The 20,974-nt window shown below is 44.1% G+C and overlaps 1 protein-coding gene across 2 annotated transcripts in view; it reads left to right on the forward strand.

Moving 5' to 3' along the window:
- The window catches only part of LOC135518061 (erbin-like), a 115,917-nt gene that overhangs the window by 72,799 nt on the left and 22,144 nt on the right, over nucleotides 1–20,974 (forward strand). For both annotated transcript variants that reach the window (XM_064942908.1, XM_064942909.1), the window contains exons 8-14: nucleotides 3,156–3,219; nucleotides 3,817–3,891; nucleotides 5,363–5,507; nucleotides 11,667–11,739; nucleotides 15,643–15,772; nucleotides 15,986–16,101; nucleotides 19,479–19,548. In XM_064942908.1, coding sequence (XP_064798980.1) covers nucleotides 3,156–3,219; nucleotides 3,817–3,891; nucleotides 5,363–5,507; nucleotides 11,667–11,739; nucleotides 15,643–15,772; nucleotides 15,986–16,101; nucleotides 19,479–19,548 — 673 coding nt within the window. The remainder of the gene's footprint in view (nucleotides 1–3,155; nucleotides 3,220–3,816; nucleotides 3,892–5,362; nucleotides 5,508–11,666; nucleotides 11,740–15,642; nucleotides 15,773–15,985; nucleotides 16,102–19,478; nucleotides 19,549–20,974) is intronic.

The following is a 20,974-nucleotide window of genomic DNA, read 5'->3' on the forward strand; positions in this document are numbered from 1 at the left end:
GATGTTTTGAGGAGCAGCGAAGGCGAAACAGCCTCCACAGGGGGAAGAGCATTACTGTTAACCCCCAGTACCGAGCAGTGTTTGGTTTGACTGGGAGTCTTGAGGACTCGGGCTGCGTCCCAAATTGCAACCAATTGTCTATATAGTGAAGCACTTTTGACCGGAACCCTATGGGCCGTGGTCAGAAGTAGTGCCATATAAGGGGAAAAGTGTGCCATTTGGAAATTAACCTACAGGTTCATCCCCACTGAGAAATGACTTAGCTGATCTGTTCCCAAATATAACCAAGCCCTTTGCCATTCTTTTCTTCTATTTATCTATCTTTTATTTCCCCTAGTAGTAGCTGTCATATTAAATAATTAGCCGAACACACTTCATCTGATATTATAGGTTGTGTTTAGACTTTGTTGTTTGTCTAAGTAACACTTATATGTATTATCATGTTTTGTTTTATATAATGGTCATTCATGTTGTAATCATCATATAGCATCCAGCTCTCCTATATCTGTGGGTCTACACAGCATGTCAGCGAAGTGTGGGATAGATGTTGAAATTATCTTTGATATAATGGCTGACCTCATGGTTGTTATATCACCCATCAGTATTATATCACCATCAGTATTATATCACCAATGGTATTGTGTACCAAAGCCCTGTATGAGTACTTCACAGGAGTGTGCACTTGTACAAGGACACTCAGATTAATGCCACAGAGAGGGACAGGGACTAATGCATTGTATTATGCTCCTGGAGTCCCCTGGTTCTTCCTCTCGTGGTCTCACATCTCCCCATGTGCACTTTAGTGTGTGTGTGTGTATATGTGTGTGTGCGCGCGAGAGAGCATTAATGGGTAGAGGAAAGGTCATCTCTGAGTCATCGCTGTAGGCATCTGGGCCATCAGAGGAGAGGGGAATCTAGTTGTTTACCCTTGTGGTGATGGTTTGAGTGTACATATCCTTAGACCATTGACAGAATATCCCTTTTTATCCTGACATCTCATTGTCAACTACAATTGACAACTGTGTGGCCAAGCACAACTCCAACACCATCATTAAGTTTGCTTACGACACAACAATGGTAGGCCTGATCACCGATAACGATGAGACAGCATATAGGGAGGAGGTCAGCGATCTGGCAGTGTGGTGCCAGGACAACAACCTCTCCCTCAATGTGAGCAAGACAAAGAGATGATCGTGGACTACAGGAAAAGGGGTACCGAACCGACCCCCGTTGACATCGACGGGGCTAAAGTGGAGCGGGTCGAGAGTTTGAAGTTCTTTGGTGTCCACATCACCAACAAACTATCATGGTCCAAACACACCAAGACAGTTGTGAAGAGGGCACGACAGCACCTGTTCCCCCTCAGGAGACTGAAAAGCATTGTCATGGTTCCCCAGATCCTCAAAACATTCTACAGCTGCACCATCAAGAGCATCCTGACCGGTTGCATCACTGCCTGGTATGGCAACTGCTAGGCATCTGACCGTAAGGTGCTACAGAGGGTAGTGCGTACATCCCAATACATCACTGGGGCCAAGCTTCCTGCCATCCAAGACCTATATACTAGGCGGTGTCAGAGGAAGCCCAAACAAATTGGCAAAGACTCAAGTTACAGACTGTTCTCTCTGCTACGGCATGACGAGTGGTACCAGTGCGCCAAGTCTAGGTCCAAAGGCTCCTTAACAGCTTCTAACCCCAAATTATAAGACTGCTGAAATATTAATCAAATGGTCACCTGGCCTATTTATGTTGACACCCTCCCCCTGCTTTGTTTTTACACTGCTGCTGCTCGCTGTTTATTATCTATGCGTTGTCACTTTACCCCTACCTACATGTACAGATTACCTCGACTAACCTGTACCCCCGCACATTTACTCGGTACTGGTGTTCCCCCTGTATATAACCTCGTTATTGTTGTGTAATTTTATCGTGTTACTTTTTATTTTATTTTTTACTTTAGTTTATTTAGAAAATATAAATGCTTATGATTTCCCCCAGACCCGAAGAGAAATCTGAAAATCTATTGCTGACAATTTGTTAGAAATCAATGAAACTCGAAGCAAGCCTGGATAGGGAGGAAAGTTTTAGACCAACATCACGTCCATCCTTATATCCTTTTTCTTATTGAATATCCAAAACATACAATATACTTGCAGTGAAGCCACTCAACAACTACAACACCCCAGTCATCCAACAGACTCCCATTCAGAGCGGCACACAGAAGCATCCAGGGTCAATGCCCTGCTCAAGGGCACGTCGACAGATCTCCCACAAGGCCAAAAAAAACAGGGGCGTTCCCCAAAGCTGTCCCTCAACCGTCCGAGACCCCACCCACAGTCACCCCCCCCCAAGAAAAAATAAAGTAAAATGTATTCCATTCTCCACCCCCAATAACCCCCCAATGCACCAACAACCAAGAAAATGAACTCACGAGACAAAAGAAAACAGAAAACAATGAAGAAGAAAAAAGGACATCAAGGACAACTAAAACCATAACAGCAAGGCCAACTTTATATGTTTGAGTGCATGTCTGACACTATTTACATGTGTGTATATGTGTGTATTTGAATGAGAGTGTGTGTATATGCATGTGTACAAACACCTGCACGACATCAGCCTCAGGCAAACCAGCACTAGCTGTAAAAACACTGCCCCTCAGTGTCATTCAAACGTGTTGTTATTTTTTAGACTTTATCTTTGAACTTCATTCCATCTCTCGCCCAGCAACTCCACTCCCACTTGTCTCCAATTCCACATCCCAACCCTGAACAAACGTCTTTGCCATGTTGTTAAATTCTTCATGCCCCCCTGGTGTAACATAACTGTCTGAGTATCTGTGTGAAATGTTATGCTGCTTTTTGCTGTGACGAAATCAGCCTTAAATGTGTGAGAGTGAAGCCTGGGCTGGAGACTGCTATAACAGGCCATGGGTGATATACCACATGAAGCAGTCTTTTAAGAAACAAGACTACAGGGATACTGTTTGTGCACACACAAACACACACACACACACACACACACACACACACACACACACACACACACACACATGAATGAATGAGCACACAAATGCTGCTGTTGTGGTTGACTCCTTGTATTCCCAGCTCTTTGCTCAACATCAATCTCTTTCTCTCTCGTTCCCTTTCCCTCTGCAGAAGCATGCACAAGCTCACCCAGCTGGAGAGATTGGACTTGGGGAGTAACGAGTTCACTGAAGTGGTGAGTGTCTGTCTGTCTTTCTGTCCTCCCAAGGCTGAACCTCAGTACTCTGAAGTCAGTGTCTTCATCTCCATCTCCCCATCTTCGTTCACTGATCTGAAGATAGAAGGTGACAGCAATATGAAGACAGGCCCTACGGGGTAACCCGTCTGCTTCTCTCAGATCTGTGTGGAGGAGGGAAATGAGTCAAGAAGAGGTCACTTCAGACAAATTATTTGCATCCCTTTAAAGTGTCTGAGAGACTGTATGGCTAATTGTAGGGCTAATATGCACAATTATTCCTGTATGGTTGTAAATTAATTGATCTAACATTTCACCCTCTCCCTCTCTATGCGTGTGTCTCTCTCACTCGCTGTCTCTCTCTTGCTGTCTCTCTGTCACGTTCTCTCTCCATCTCGCTGTCTCACTCTGTGTCGCTCTGTGTCGTTCTCTCTCACTCTCTGTCTCACTCTCTGTGTCGTTCTCTGTCTCACTCTCTGTGTCGCTCTCTGTCTCGCTCTCTGTGTCGCTCTCCGTCTCGCTCTCTGTGTTGTTCTCTGTCTCACTCTCTGTGTCGCTCTCTGTCTCGCTCTCCCTCTCTCTCTCTATTTTTCCCAGCCTGAGGTATTGGAGCAGCTCACTGGAATCAAAGAGTTGTGGATGGATGGAAACAGACTGACATTCCTACCAGGGGTAAAATGATGAACTGCCGTTCAACTCCCCTTAGGCTTAGTCTTCCTGTTCAGTGGCTGTCATAGTGTCTGTCCTGTCTTCTCCTACCTACAGTATGGTGATGAGTCATTCCCCCAGAGCTGTCATTATAAATAAAAATTTGTTCATAATTAACCTGCCTGGTAAAATTAAGGTAAAATAAACTGTTTTGATCAACATTGCTTTGTTCAAGCTAACATATTATATTATTATAGATGTGAACGATGACGATAATGCAATGGCAATGTTATGGCAATGTTATGAAGTTGTAATAATGCCTCTGTTGTACTTTGGGTAGTTTTGCTGAATGCCCATCGTAATAAGATTCATGTCACGAATGACGAAGCCACAGACCAATTAATCTGTTGATTCAACGTCATTCAGTGATAATTCAAACAATTGTGTTTTGTTATTGTTCGTTGTCAGCACACCTTCTGTTGCGTAAGGTCTCTCGCTCTCTGTCTCTCTTTTCCCCTCTGTCCCTCTCTTTCTTTCTCATGGATATGCCAAGGTTGTTTGGTAAATAGGTCATAATTAAAGCATTAGCGCGCTGCTAGCATTTTGACAGCACCACCACCAACCCCGCAATTATAGGCTATTCCTCTGTTAAGATTACTGAGTTCTACCTGGCCTCAATGCAGAACATTGAACATCACTGCGCTAGTGTTTAGGGGGGGGGTTGCAGGCTTTCGGGTTTCTGTGTTCAGATTGGTCCGACCAGGGGTATTCCTGTGTTCAGACTGGTCCGGCCAGGGGTATTCCTGTGTTCAGATTGGTCCGGCCAGGGGTATTCCTGTGTTCAGATTGATCCGGCCAGGGGTATTCCTGTGTTCAGATTGGTCAGGCCAGCGGTATTCCTGTGTTCAGATTGGTCAGGCCAGGGGTATTCCTGTGTTCAGATTGGTCAGGCCAGGGGTATTCCTGTGTTCAGATTGGTCCGGCCAGGGGTATTCCTGTGTTCAGATTGGTCAGGCCAGGGGTATTCCTGTGTTCAGATTGATCCGGCCAGGGGTATTCCTGTGTTCAGATTGGTCAGGCCAGGGGTATTCCTGTGTTCAGATTGGTCAGGCCAGGGGTATTCCTGTGTTCAGATTGGTCCGGCCAGGGGTATTCCTGTGTTCAGATTGGTCAGGCCAGGGGTATTCCTGTGGCTGTTTTAACCCCTCGATGTAATTCCAAGTCGAATTAGCCCCGTCAGCCTCAAACCACCCTGTTTCTCATTTCAGTAGAGATCAATGGCCTATATATAGCCTAGTGCTAATCCCACCTCATTTGTACTTTCAAGGGGACCTTCGAGAGATTTGTCAAAAACAGTAAACAATATCTAGAAAGGAAAAATACACGAAAGACATTACTATCTCAATGGAACGTAATTAATAAAGGATTCTGTGTGTGTGTTTGCGCGTGTCTGTGCCCCTGTGTGTTTGTATTCATACCCGTGTGTGATCTCCAGATGCTAGGCACTCTGAAGCAGCTGTCCTACCTTGACGTCTCCAAGAACAACCTGGAGATGGTGGACGAGCAGATTTGTGGCTGTGAGAGCCTGCAGGACCTACTGCTTTCTAACAATGCACTCACGCAGCTGCCCGGATCCATAGGTGAGCAGCTACGTGCACACACGCGCACACACACACACACACACACACACACACACACACACACACACACACACACACACACACACACACACACACACACATACACATACACACACACACAGACTGGCACAAATACTGACACTCACACAGACACACACACACACACACACACACACACACACACACACACACACACACACAGAGACTGACACAAATATGCATGCACAAACATACACACACTAAGTGCCCATCTCTTTACCCCATAATAAAGTCTGTTTGACGTATGCCCAGTGACCAGACATAGGACCACTGCATCTGTCGTGCCAGCTATTGTGTGTCTAATGAACAGCTTGGTTGTTATTCTGAAGTGAAGAGAAATATTGTCTGTAATAGAATCTCCTTCTGGAATGAATGGCTCAAATATACTGTGTATTCAGAAAGTATGCAGAGCCCATGACTTTTTCAAAATGTTGTTACGCTACAGTTTTATTTTAAAATTGAATAAATACTTTTTTTCTCATTAATCTACACACAAAATCCTATAATGGTTTTTAGACATTTTTGCAAATTAATTACAAATAAATATCACATTTACATAAGTATTCAGACCCTTTACTCAGTACATTGTTGGCAGCGATTACAGCCTGGAGTCTTCTTGGGTATGACGCTACAAGCTTGGCACACCGGTATTTGGGGAGTTTCTCCCATTCTTCTCAGCAGATCCTCTCAAGCTCTGTCAGGTTGGATGGGGAGCATCTCTGCACAGCTATTTTCAGGTCTCTACAGAGATGTGCAATTGGGTTCAAGTCCTGGCTCTGGATTGGCCACTCAAGGACAGTCAATGACTTGTCCTGAAGCCCCTCCTGCGTTGTCTCGGCTGTGTGCTAAGGGTCTGTTGGAAGACGAAACTTCGCCTCAGTCTGAGGTCCTGAGCACTGGAGCAGGTTTTCGTCAGGGATCTCTCTGTACTTTGTTCCGTTCATCTTTCCCTCGATCCTGACTAGTCTCCCAGTGCCTGACGCTAAAAAACATCCCCACAGCATGATACTGCCACCACCATGCTTCAACGTAGGGATGGTGCCAGGTTTCCTCCAGGCACGACGCTTGACATTCAGGCCAAAGAGTTCAATCTTGGTTTCAATGAAGGAGGCCACTGTGTTCAGCTTCAACGCTGCATAATTTTGTCTGATGTGGAATAGAGTTCCATGGCTCTATGTCGTACTATGCGCCTCCCATAGTCTGTTCTGGACTTGGGGACTGTGAAGAGACCTCTGGTGGCATGTCATGTGGGGTTTGAATGGGTGTCTGAGCTGTGTGCTAGTAGTTTAAACTTACAAAAACAAGTATTGATGAAGTCAATCTCTCCTCCACTTCTAAAAAAACCCAGGAGCTTATTGTGTTACATTGTGTTGTTCTATTCTGTGAGTGGCGAGGCAGCCATTAGGCTACCAGCAAGCGACGCATTGCGACGCACCAAGCGGCGCCGACAGAGATGGCCGCCTCGCTTCGCGTTCCTAGGAAACTATGCAGTTTTTTGTTTTTTTACGTGTTATTTCTTACATTAGTACCTCAGGTCATCTTAGGTTTCATTACATACAGCCGAGAAGAACTACTGTATATAAGATCAGCGTCAACTCACCATCAGTACGACCAAGAATATGTTTTTCGCGATGCGGATCCTGTGTTCTGCCTTACAAACAGGACAACGGAATGGATCGCATGAGGCGACCCCAAAAAACGACTCCGAAAAAGAGGGAAACGTAGCGGTCTTCTGGTCAGACTACGGAGACGGGCACATTGTGCCCCACTTTCTAGCATTCTTCTTGCCAATGTCCAGTCTCTTGACAACAAGGTTGATGAAATCCGAGCAAGGGTAGCATTCCAGAGGGACATCAGAGACTGTAACGTTCTGTGCTTCACGGAAACATGGCTCACTGGAGAGACGCTATCCGATGCGGTGCAGCCAACGGGTTTCTCCACGCATCGCGCCGACAGAAACAAACACCTTTCTGGTAAGAAGAGGGGTGGGGGTGTATGCCTTATGGCTAACGAGGCATGGTGCGATGAAAGAAACATACAGGAACTCAAATCCTTCTGTTCACCTGATTTAGAATTCCTCACAATCAAATGTAGACCGCATTACCTACCAAGAGAATTCTCTTCGATTATAATCACAGCCGTATATATCCCCCCCAAGCAGACACATCGATGGCTCTGAACGAACTTTATTTAACTCTTTGCAAACTGGAAACCATTTATCCGGAGGCTGCATTCATCGTTGCTGGGGATTTTAACAAGGCTAATCTGAAAACAAAACTCCCTAAATTTTATCAGCATATCGATTGCGCAACCAGGGGGAAAAACCTTGGATCACTGTTACTCTAACTTCCGCGACGCATATAAGGCCCTGCCCCGCCCCCTTTCGGAAAAGCTGACCACAACTCCATTTTGCTGATACCTGCCTACAGACAAAAGCTAAAAAAAGAAGCTCCCACGCTGAGGTCTGTCCAACGCTGGTCCGACCAAGCTGACTCCACACTCCAAGACTGCTTCCATCACGTGGACTGGGACATGTTTCGTATTGCGTCAAATAACAACATTGACGAATACGCTGATTCGGTGTGCGAGTTCATTAGAACGTGCGTTGAAGATGTCGTTCCCATAGCAACGATTAAAACATTCCCTAACCAGAAACCTTGGATTGATGGCAGCATTCGTGTGAAACTGAAAGCGCGAACCACTGCTTTCAATCAGGGCAAGGTGTCTGGTAACATGACTGAATACAATCAATGCAGCTATTCCCTCCGTAAGGCTATCAAACAAGCTAAGTGTCAGTACAGAGACAAAGTAGAATCCCAATTCAACGGCTCAGACACAAGAGGCATGTGGCAGGGTCTACAGTCAATCACGGACTACAGGAAGAACTCCAGCCCAGTCACGGACCAGGATGTCTTGCTCCCAGGCAGACTAAATAACTTTTTTGCCCGCTTTGAGGACAATACAGTGCCACTGACACTGCCTGCAACGGAAAAATGCGGTCTCTCCTTCACTGCAGCCGAGGTGAGTAAAACATTTAAACGTGTTAACCCTCGCAAGGCTGCAGGCCCAGACGGCATCCCCAGCCGCGCCCTCAGAGCATGCGCAGACCAGCTGGCTGGTGTGTTTACGGACATATTCAATCAATCCCTATACCAGTCTGCTGTTCCCACATGCTTCAAGAGGGCCACCATCGTTCCTGTTCCCAAGAAAGCTAAGGTAACTGAGCTAAACGACTACCGCCCGTAGCACTCACTTCCGTCATCATGAAGTGCTTTGAGAGACTAGTCAAGGACCATATCACCTCCACCCTACCTGACTCCCTAGACCCACTCCAATTTGCTTACCGCTCAAATAGGTCCACAGACGATGCAATCTCAACCACACTGCACACTGCCCTAACCCATCTGGACAAGAGGAATACCTATGTGAGAATGCTGTTCATCGACTACAGCTCGGCATTCAACACCATAGTACCCTCCAAGCTCATCATCAAGCTCGAGACCCTGGGTCTCGACCCCGCCCTGTGCAACTGGGTACTGGACTTCCTGACGGGCCGCCCCCAGGTGGTGAGGGTAGGTAACAACATCTCCTCCCCGCTGATCCTCAACACTGGGGCCCCACAAGGGTGCGTTCTGAGCCCTCTCCTGTACTCCCTGTTCACCCACGACTGCGTGGCCACGCACGCCTCCAACTCAATCATCAAGTTTGCGGACGACACAACAGTGGTAGGCTTGATTACCAACAACGACGAGACGGCCTACAGGGAGGAGGTGAGGGCCCTCGGAGTGTGGTGTCAGGAAAATAACCTCACACTCAACGTCAACAAAACTAAGGAGATGATTGTGGACTTCAGGAAACCGCAGAGGGAACACCCCCCTATCCACATCGATGGAACAGTAGTGGAGAGAGTAGCAAGTTTTAAGTTCCTCGGCATACACATCACAGACAAACTGAATTGGTCCACTCACATAGACAGCATCGTGAAGAATGCGCAGCAGCGCCTCTTCAACCTCAGGAGGCTGAAGAAATTCGGCTTGTCACAAAAAGCACTCACAAACTTCTACAGAGGCACAATCGAGAGCATCCTGGCGGGCTTTATCACCGCCTGGTACAGCAACTGCTCCGCCCTCAACCGTAAGGCTCTCCAGAGGGTAGTGAGGTCTGCACAACGCATCATCGGGGGCAAACTACCTGCCCTCCAGGACACCTACACCACCCGATGTTACAGGAAGGCCATAAAGATCATCAAGGACATCTACCACCCGAGCCACTGCCTGTTCACCCCGCTATCATCCAGAAGGCGAGGTCAGTACAGGTGCATCAAAGCTGGGACCGAGAGACTGAAAAACAGCTTCTATCTCAAGGCCATCAGACTGTTAAACAGCCACCACTAACATTGAGGGGCTGCTGCCTACACACTGACACTGACTCAACTCCAGCCACTTTAATAATGGGAATTGATGGGAAATGTTGTAAATATATCACTAGCCACTTTAAACAATGCTACCTTATATAATGTTACTTACCCTACATTATTCATCTCATATGCATACCTATATACTGTACTCTATATCATCGACTGCATCCTTATGTAATACATGTATCACTAGCCACTTTAACTATGCCACTTTGTTTACATACTCATCTCACATGTATATACTGTACTCGATACCATCTACTGTATCTTGCCTATGCTGCTCTGTACCATTACTCATTCATATATCCTTATGTACATATTCTTTATCCCCTTACACTGTGTATAAGACAGTTGATTAGGAATTGTTAGTTAGATTACTTGTTGGTTATTACTGCATTGTCGGAACTAGAAGCACAAGCATTTCGCTACACTCGCATTAACATCTGCTAACCATGTGTATGTGACAAATAAAATTTGATTTGATTTGATTTTGATTTGAGTGTGTGGAGTCGGGAACTGTCCCTTATTTGTGTGGTGCTAAAACGTTCTAATTTGTACGCACGTAGAGATTATGTTTCTCTCCACGTGAGAAATACGACTTGTTGTCAAGTTTACTTTATCTGGATAGCCGAGCTCACACGAAAGTGGCTAATGTAGGACTAACCGGAGAAATAAAAAGAAAGTTTATGATAAGCGAATAGGCTACAACACCTTCGTGGAATCAGGTGCTGCACAAGTGAAATCCCCAGTTTGGAAAGACAACAACACAGTAGATGGATACACAGGCTGCACAAAGTGCAAGCAGGTAGGCCTATTTGTTTTCGATAAATCAGTTCATTATTACATGAATTTAGGCTTTTGTTCATTAGACCATACGCAGGCCATATAAAGTGTAAACCAGTGCGGCTGGTAAGTTTGATTCTACTAAATAAATGTAGCCTATTTTTGCAGCCTATATTCCCCTCATACTTAACTTTGGACCTCGAAACCAGTTCCACTGCATTCTTTTCATTGTTCCGCTCTAATCAGGGACTGATTTAGACCTGGGAAACCAGGTGCGTGCAGTTAATTGTCAGGTAGAACAGAAAACCAGCAGGCTCTGGACCTCGTAGGTTAAGAGTTGAGTACCCCTGTATTCGATTCTGGTAATTCCCACCCTATAACTCTCGTAACTTGAGTGCGCTTTGAATATAATTCAAAGTGCCCTGCATTATAAATATTTTCTGATGTTCCATATTTTATTTGCGTGGCGCAATGATTTTGTCATGGCGCAGCGGCACAGCTAAATTACTGCAGTGTAAGCATTGCCTCTTGGTATGATATGTTGGTGTCACTCTGAAAAAAAGAGATACAAGGCATGCTCTGCTTTCCCATCAAATAAGATAAAGCATTGCATACAGTTGGAGTCAGTCTGCAATTTATTCGCCCCCAGTCTATGGTCATAAACTAGTTACATAAACCAGATGGTGGTATGAATTCATCTGTTGCGTAACTGTAAAGGATACTCCTCTTTAGGTGATGCAGCTGAGAATCAGAATCAGTATCTGTGTGCTGTAGCCTAATGCACTATTTATCTTTCTCTCTCTGTCTTCCTACCTCTCTCTTATTCTCTCCGTCTCTCTCTAACACCCCTCTTACTGACTTCTCTCTCTCTTTCATGCTCCCCTCTTTCCCCCTCTTTCTCCCTGTTCCTTCCCCCTCAGGCTCCTTGAAGAAACTAACCGCCCTAAAAGTGGACGAGAACCAGCTCATGTATCTGCCAGACTCCGTCGGAGGGTGAGTACAATTAAAGCCATAGGTTTTAAACAACTAAACCCACCCTGATTGGTTTACATTGATCATCTTGATCATCCAGACATACCACAGAATGCTGCAGTACAGTACACCAATGTAGAGCTAGGTTTGATTAATTGACCTGTTTCTACAAATGCGCCAGATATGAGACGATTGAGCCCCAATTATATAGGTGAGTGATCTAAGCCTGGCTCCTCCATTGTGAATGGAGACAATGGTAGTCCTGACCTGAGGAACCTCCGAATACCGTATTGACAGATTAATGCCCCTGTTTAATTCTGCTTGGCCAACACTCATTGATTTATGACAGGTGAGGAGGCCAGCAATTGGTGATTGACTGCTGCTGCCAGAGGTGTGATCAATTGCCAAACAGTTTTGCCACTAAAACAAGTGTTTATTGGAAAAATGTGGGTAGGTCCCACCCCCCATTCCGTTTTGTTCCTTTGAAGAAATGTTTTGCAACAGAATTAGTGTAGTGATTATGCCCCTGGTAACACAGTCATTACAGGCGGGGGTTAGCACTTGATCTCTGAACTCTCACTATAGATGTGATCATTCATATGGAGCAGCAAATTGATTTTAATCCAACAACATATTTTGTGGGGTAGCCAACGAGCATTTCAAGATTGACTGTTTTAAAATGGCCACTTGGTTTTTGCTTTATCTATGTTTTAAGTTTGACAGAGTTATAATTTAATAATCTTTCCTTTCTGGTCCATTATCTATTGTAAAGTGGCTGTTCCACTGGATGTCAGAAGGTGAATTCACCAATTTGTAAGTCGCTCTGGATAAGAGCTTCTGCTAAATGACTTAAATGTAAATGTAATGTATAGTTGTTTTTGTTTTTTGTTTCCAAACGTTGCCAATTACCCTGTTTGTTAATTTATATTTCCTGGTCCCAGATTAGAAAAAGCTACTGGGCAGGATTATAAATGTGATTTCAAGGGGAACTGTGGTTTCATCCCAAACCAGGATTGTAAGCATACAGATTAAATGTATTTAATCATCTTGCATTTCATTACATTTGTTTTACATTTTGACCAATATTGTCGTCGGTTACCTACGCTCTTGTTTGTCCCTTGTCTTGACTTCTGAGAAGCGGACTCAGATTCCTCTCTTTACTCAGTTGCTATAGATCTGTCACGATCGTTATAAGGAGTGGACCAATGGGAAGCATGGTAGGCGTACATTTTCCTTTATTAAATGAACACCGAACAAAAACAACAAAATACCAAACGAAACATGAAGCTAAATAATATTGCTAACATGCAACTATCCATTGTCAAGATTCCACAAAGCACAATGGGGAAATGACTGCCTAAATATGATCCCCAATCAGAGACAATGATAAACAGCTGTATCTGATTGGGAACCATACCAGGCCAACATAAATCACTAATCACCTAGATGACCCACGCTAGTCACTATCACACCCCAACCAACACAGAAAATAAACAGCTCTCTATGGTCAGGGCATGACAAGAGCGGAGATTGGCAACAGTCGACCGGCGGTCCAGAACCGTCCAGCAAGTGTTTTTTTAGTAAAAAATAATAATTAGGACTGTAAAATCAACTGAACATGTATTTAATTTAGGAAATAGTTTCCCAAATCCAAGTATTCCCACAAATAAAAAAAGATACACTACATGATCAAAAGTATGTGGACACCTGCTCGTCGAACATCTCATTCCAAAATTCTGAACATTAATATGGAGTTGGTTCCCCCTTTGCTGCTATAACAGCCTCCATTCTTCTGGGAAGGCTTTCCACTAGATGTTGGAACATTACTGCGGGGACTTGCTTCCATTCAGCCACAAGAGCATTAGTTAGTTCGGGCACTGATGTTGGGCGATTAGGCCTGGCTCACAGTTGGCGTTCCAATTTATCCCAAAGTTGTTCGATGGGGTTGAAGTCAGAGCTCTATGCAGGCCAGTCAAGTTCTTCCACATTGATCTCGACAAACCATTAAATGTAAAGACCTTGCTTTGTCCACGGGGGCATTGTCATGCTGAAAGAGGAAAGGTCCTTTCCCAAACTGTTGCCACAAAGTTGGAAGCACAGAATTTTCTAGAATGTCATTGTATAGTGTTGTGTTAAGGTTTCCCTTCACTGGATCTAAGGGGCATTAGCCCGAACCATAAAAAACAGCCCCAGACCATTATTCCTCCTCCACCAAACTTTACTATTGGTGTTATGCATTCAGGCAGGTAGCATTCTCCTCGCATCCACCAAACCCAGTTTCGTCCGTCAGACTGCCAGATGGTGAAGCGTGATTCATCACTCCAGAGAACACGTTTCCACATTTCCACTGCTCCAGAGCCCAATGTCAATGAGCTTTACATCCCTCCAGCCAACTCTTGGCATTGCACATGGTGATCTTAAGCTTGTGTGTGGCTGGTCTACCATGGAAACCCATTTTATTAAGCTCCCAACGAACAGTTCCTGTGCTGACGTTGCTTCCAGAGACAATTTTGAAGTCAGTAGTGAGTTTTGCAACCGAGGACAAAAGGCATTCCTGTTCTGTGAGCTTGTGTGGCCTACCACTTAATGGCTGAGCTGTTGTTGCTCCTAGATGTTTTCACTTCACAATAACAGCACTTACAGTTGTCCGGGGCAGCTCTAGCAGTGCAGAAATTTGACGAACAGACTCATCCCATGACGGTGCCACGTTGAAAGTCACTAAGCTCTTCAGTAAGGCCAATGTTTGTCTATGGAGATTGCATAGCTGTGTGCTCAATTTTACACCTGTCAGCAACTGGTGTGGCTGAAACAGCCAAATCTACTAATTTGAAGTGGTGTCCACATATGTTTGTATATATCGTGTATATTTTTATCTGTTTTATGCTAGAAACAATCTGTTTTCGCTTTAGTAATGGTGCAACCATGACAGTAACAAATCTGCACTCGCTTTTATATTTAGGGCACTTAAAAACAACGGTATGAAGCCTATTCACTACAACAATTATTATCTGGGTGATTATTTTTCTAGGAGCACGGTGCCTCCAAAGTATAATGTAAGGGTGCACAGAAAAATATGTAGTAGCATATGTGACCAAAATGGTCGCGCTTTAGAGCCCTGTCTGCAGTTGATAAAAACTTTTCTAACTGACCTTGGCCAATCATTTCAGTTAATTTTGGGATTTTTTATGACGCGAATATAGGCCTGGGCCCGAATTCACAAAGCATCTCAGAGTAGGAGTGCCGATCTAGAATCAAATTCCCTTGTCCATATAATTGTATTCATTATGATCTAAAAGGCTAAACTAATGCTAGATCAGCACTCCTTCTCTGAGATGCCAATAAGGCCCTGATCTTGTCTGTTGTTGCTCCATCTAAGAGGATATTGGGTATCATTGTACCTGTCCTTATTTTAACACCAGACCTCCCATTGGATTCCAGGAGGGAAAACTCTGGCTCAACTCCATCTTAAATTCAGGTCCACGTGAATAATTTATGCACAGTATGTATTTTTAAATGAATGCTGGAATAGCAACCCCAGATATATTCAGAGAATGCTGGCTTGCATATTCCTGAGCCAAACTCCAAACAGAATAATGAGAACCAGATCTGGAAGAGTCTCGGATGTAGAGTAACCTCTATTCTCCAGCGAGTATCTTTCACTCTTTTTTCCCTTCTTTTTTTTCTTCATTAAGGGTATGCCGTATTGTGCCTCCTAGACGATATTGGAACCTGACAGTTAGTCAGAAGAGTCCTCGGAATGTTGGCTAGTTCGAGCACTCTCTTCCCTCACTGTGGTATAAAACCCTCTCGCCCCTTGCGAAAAAACGCCTCTGGAATCAATGAGACATAAACTCTGTTTAGTTGTCCTAAATGAAAAGCCCTCCTCCTCTTTCCCCCTTGTTTCTTCCTCTTCTTTCTCTATAGTCTGGCAGCCCTGGATGAGCTTGACTGTAGTTTTAACGAGATCGAGGCTCTACCCTCCTCCATTGGACAGTGTGTCAGCATACGCACTTTTGCCGCTGACCACAACTTCCTCACACAGCTGCCCCCAGAGGTGAGCATGGGGGTCAAACACTGTGTGTGTGTCAGTGGGTGTTGGTGTTATTGTGTGCACGCTGTGCTAATGTTTGCTTATTTATAAAACATGAATGCGTGTGTGTGCATGCGTGGGTGCGCATACGGCAATTTATTGTGTCCAGCCTCAGCTGTATGCTGATATCTCCTGGTCTCGCTCGCTCTCTCTCTCTCTCCTCCCCACATCACCCAGATGGGCAGCTGGAAGAGTGCCACTGTGCTGTTCCTGCACTCCAACAAGCTGGAGTCTCTACCTGAGGAGATGGGAGACATGACCAAGCTCAAGGTCATCAATCTCAGCGACAACAAGTGAGTCTAGCCTCCGCCTTTCTCTCCCCCAAGTCTCATCCCCGTGGCAGTCCAGTCAGATTGTTGATGCAAGCTGAAGAGCAGCCAGACAGGCAGGAGACCAGATTTGATGATGCCTCTTTAATTTACAAAGGTTGGCTAATCTTATGATTAGTTTGGGGCAACTCATCCGTCTCACTCCCCTGTACTCCTATTTTTCCCCTGTCTCTCCCCCTTTTACTTCTGTTTTGCCCCCTGTCTCACCCCCGTCACCCCCATCTCCACCCTGCTACACCCCTTATCCCAGATGATACAGGGAGACATGAATCAACATAACACAGGGGTAACAAATGTGTAGAGGCATTGTTGAAAATATTGGCATATACTGTAGATTGCAAGTTAATCAGTAGTACTATCAGCGTAAGGTAACAGATTTGTCAGAGTTGAATGAGGAGTCACATACACTGCAGGAGAGGCTATGCTCGTCCTCTCTTTCTCTTGCTCTCTCTCTCTCCAAACTTGACAGCATCACATAGTGTCACATATATTAATTTAGCAGATACCCCCAAGTCCTAAAATGAACCCCAGACACCTGCCAAATGCAGGTAGATTTTGGCAAGATGGTAAGATGTCTATTTTACCAGCCACGTTGGTGGGTGGTCAGGGCTCCACAGTGCGAACATTTAACTCATATGTGTGAATAAAAATAGTCAATTATGATCACATTTATAGTAAAATAAATGCTGCAGTAGAGGCTTTCAAAGTATTTCTGCCATTTTGTTTCATAGCTGGTTAATTTAATCTCACAGTCAAAAATTTAATCTCAAATCAAAGAACTACAAATCCTATATAGTCTATTCTGACTCGCGCTGCAACACTGCCTGTCTAGGGGCTGTGTACACATGAATAGCTGAGTGAAAGATAATTTTTAGAAGCGCTGCGCAGTCATGAAAGTTTGTCTAATTTACTTGAAATGAAAGTCTACTTAAGTGAAACTTTGTCCTTGTGTTTCTTGGCTATTCACATTGTTTTGTTCACAAGCTAGGTTGTTTTTCAATGTTTGAGTTTCAACTGCTAGGAAAGAGGACACAGCGCTTCTACTACAAGCTGACTAGGCCGGGCATGCTCTTGCGCCATTGCGTACATGTTGATGATTTTGTCCATCCACACCAGACGTGCAGGTTGAAATATAATATAACTCTGAACCACCTATATTAATTTGGGGACAGGTATAAATGCATGAAACATTCATGGCACGAGCATTATGTGCGCGAGCGTTGCACAATAAATGTACACGGTCATGTTATTCAATAATTTTATCCAAACTGATCTTGCGCATTAATGAGCATCTGTGTAGCCAGGCACTAAAATAGAACCTGGTTCTATTTTTACGCTTGATGCACTGCAAGTCCCGCCTCTCTCATCTCTTCATTGGTTCCATAGGAACATATACTGAGCTGAACTGAGGTCCACACTCCAAAGGCTAGACTCACTTGGTTGCCAACCGCCATATAAAGTCCAAAGAAGAAGTAAACTGATGGAGGAGAGATTACTAGAAACTAACTAGGTTTACCCTTTTTTCTCTGTGGATTAATTGTCAGACTAGAGGACCTTGTGCATTTCAGGACAAATTAGCTAGCAACAGCAAGCTAGCTAAATGGCCATGAATGTTTAATGCGTTTCGACCTGTCCCCAAATTAATATAGTTGGTTCAGTTTGTTTTGATATTTCAACCTGCGTGACCTGATCGCCTCTGGTGTGGGTGGACAAAATCAACATGCACACGATGGTGTACCTGCATAGCCGGCCTAGATCAACATGCACACGATGGTGTACCTGCATAGCCGGCCTAGTCAGCATGTCAGTCTCACAGGCACAAAGGTGTTTCAAGTTGTGTTTCCACGGTAACCCCCCCACTTTTGAGAAGACTCACTTCACAGAAAATGAAATTAATCAATATACTATAGCACATTATTTCTTACTAGTAATACAGTTATTGTTTTAGGAACATTAGCATGCTCAGCTGTAATATTAGTAAAATAAAACTATTTTTGTCTGATAAAAACTCTGAGTGGCTGGTGGACCAAAAAGTAAATTTTATATCCTGGATGCCGCTGCCAAATTATTACTGCCAATCCAAAAAATAAGTCTAAAACCTGATATAAAGTATATCGAAAAGATAATGGAGTAATATATTTTCATAATTTAGAACTAAGAACCACCAAAAATAAAAACTAGACAGTAAGGAAGAATAAAACATAAAGAACAAGATCACAGCATAAACCATGGCAAGATGTGTAGAATTGCAGGAAATTAGCTTTAAAATGCAGCAGAAAGAATTCCTGGGGGAAACACTGCTTACCCAATCTTTAATCGACACAACTATTTTTCTTGCATATCGCCGTAAACATCAGTCAATTCAACATGATTCATTATTTCTAGTGTTCTCAGAGCGTTTCATTAGAGCGCTCCAGTAGTCTACAGACTAGTTTAATACAGTAGTTAAAATGTCAGCAGTCTCCCAGCTGCTCCTTTTGTTGTGCAAAGCCATGCTACCGTTGCCACATGTGCCTTGTAAAACATGTCCATCCAGCTTATTGGAACCAGCGCTGGCACCAGAGCAATCTCCCTCTGCTGCGCCCGCCACCAAAGTGGATTATATAAGGCACTAAAAACACACACACACACGGGCTGTGTGTGTCAACAATAGAGGAAAATGGCAGAATCAGAATGCATTCCCCCACCTTGCGCACGAACACACATGAACACACTTACACACACATCGTGAAAGTTAATCATTGGTGCATAATGATACAGGAATTAAAGCCTAAGTTTGGACCAGGAAGATTAAGTCGATTGATTTAAGACACTCACAAAACCCCAATTCCTTCCTGATGGAGGTTATTTCCAGGGGTTTTCCAGGCAGTGACCTAGAAAGAGACACAGTGGCTATGGCCTTTCCACTCGCTAATAGAAGCACTAAATAGATTTTACCATGACTCGGCAGTAACCCTGCAGCCTGCTGGAATTAAGTTCCCATCCTCCAGTTTTTATAGAGAGGAAGAGACCCGTTTATTACCCTGGGACCACTCGTTTTGCACTCTCCACTTTGGCGTCGGAGACACAACACGATGTTTCCTACCTGTTCAAAATGTACTGTAGGCCTATCTGATTCTCTGTGCGCTTTAGAAAGTTGTCCTATAGATGTTAGACATGGTACTCGATTTGGGCCATTCTTAATATCGGACGGTAAGTGTGGTTAAAGTCATTATGGATACAGAAACATGGTCATGTGCATTCCTTTTATTTGTCAGTTGAGATCTGTCCCATATCTTTCTGAGGTCGGTAATGTTTCATTACTTTTACTATAACGCCTTTCTCTGTGTTTCTCTGTCCAGATTGAGGAACCTTCCCTACAGCTTCACCAAGCTTAACCAGATGACTGCTATGTGGCTGTCTGAGAACCAGGTGTGTACACAGCCTCTTGGTTTTCACTATGGGGCTTTCAGGGCATTATTCTGTTTTTCATACAGGCTATTTCTTTACTGGTAGGAAAATCTCTTTAGTGATTGTGGTTACATGCACACAATAATGTGATTATTGTGGCTAGTCAGATTAATATAATAGTTGATTAAAACGTTTACATGCTTTGCAAGAAGAACGATTTCCCTAATAATTCTGTTTACAAGGACACATCTGAAATCAGGTTACCTGATGGCACTTTAAAAATGCAGAAAATCACCAAGCAAAACAAACGTTCTACCACAGTGAACATTTTATTTTTGGGAAGGATATTTGATTCTTAGTTCAAACATATAAAGTTTGTATGTGAAAAACAACTTCTAGTTGTTCTGAACACACTTTACTCACTCTAAAGAGTGAGGCTCGTTCGGCTGCTGCTAGCACATGCACAGATCAAATACACAGCTGGAACGCCGATTAACGTGTTGACATGTCCTAATTTGAAACATTGTTCAGAAAACCAGGTGTTTTAATCGGCGAATGCTTACTTCGATTTAGACCTTAACGCCGATTAAGATAAGCAGAATAAGGTGTTTACATGACTATTGCATAATCTGTCTACTGCCATAATCAGTTTAATATCTAATTATTAGTCTGCATGTAAACTTACTCATTGTTTGTATGGAGCGTCGAGGTGCTTATTGTTTTATGACCCTCTTATTTCAAAATCCTCCCTCGAGTGTCATCAGAATGGTATGAGTGGGAGGGAGAGCTGTAATTGAGTATCTGACACACACACACGCGCACACACATACACACGAGTGGCCACTGAGCTGCTCTCAAACGTGTGGACGGCAGTGCACTTCCTTGTCTCTCCGCTCCTCAAATGGTGTAATGAAATATTTGGCACATTTGGCACCCCTACAGTAACTGTTTCTCGGGGGTTCGAGAGCGGCCAAGTGTAGTTGTGCAACCAGCAGCTCCCGACAGCCAGCCTCAGACTAATCCCATTGGACACAGTGCAACCTGTCAAAACACAGCTTAAACCCAATAAAACACTTCCACGGTATCTAATTCCACACACCATATTGCATGGAGTTGCCTTTCTCCAAAGCCCCAAGCTAACAGCCATTGACCACTCACTGTGCTGAGAGGATTTGATCAGAGACCGGAGAGAGAGAGAGGCTCTCCTTAAAACAAAGAGACAAGTTTTGATTGAATATAGGTTGGATGGACACGTTAGTCCAGCAGTCCACTTTTTCAGAAGAGTTGATGTTTTAGTTGCAGCCCTGGGCCCGTATTCACAAAGCGTTGGAGTAGTAAGGGTGCTGATCTAGCATCGTTTGTGCCTTTCTAATCATAATCAGTAAGAAAGGAGAGACCTGATCCTAGATCAGCACAGCTTGTGATTACAGGCCCAGTTCTTCCCCAG

Source organism: Oncorhynchus masou, chromosome 28 (assembly GCF_036934945.1).
Source record: "Oncorhynchus masou masou isolate Uvic2021 chromosome 28, UVic_Omas_1.1, whole genome shotgun sequence".
Lineage (NCBI taxonomy): Eukaryota > Metazoa > Chordata > Actinopteri > Salmoniformes > Salmonidae > Oncorhynchus > Oncorhynchus masou.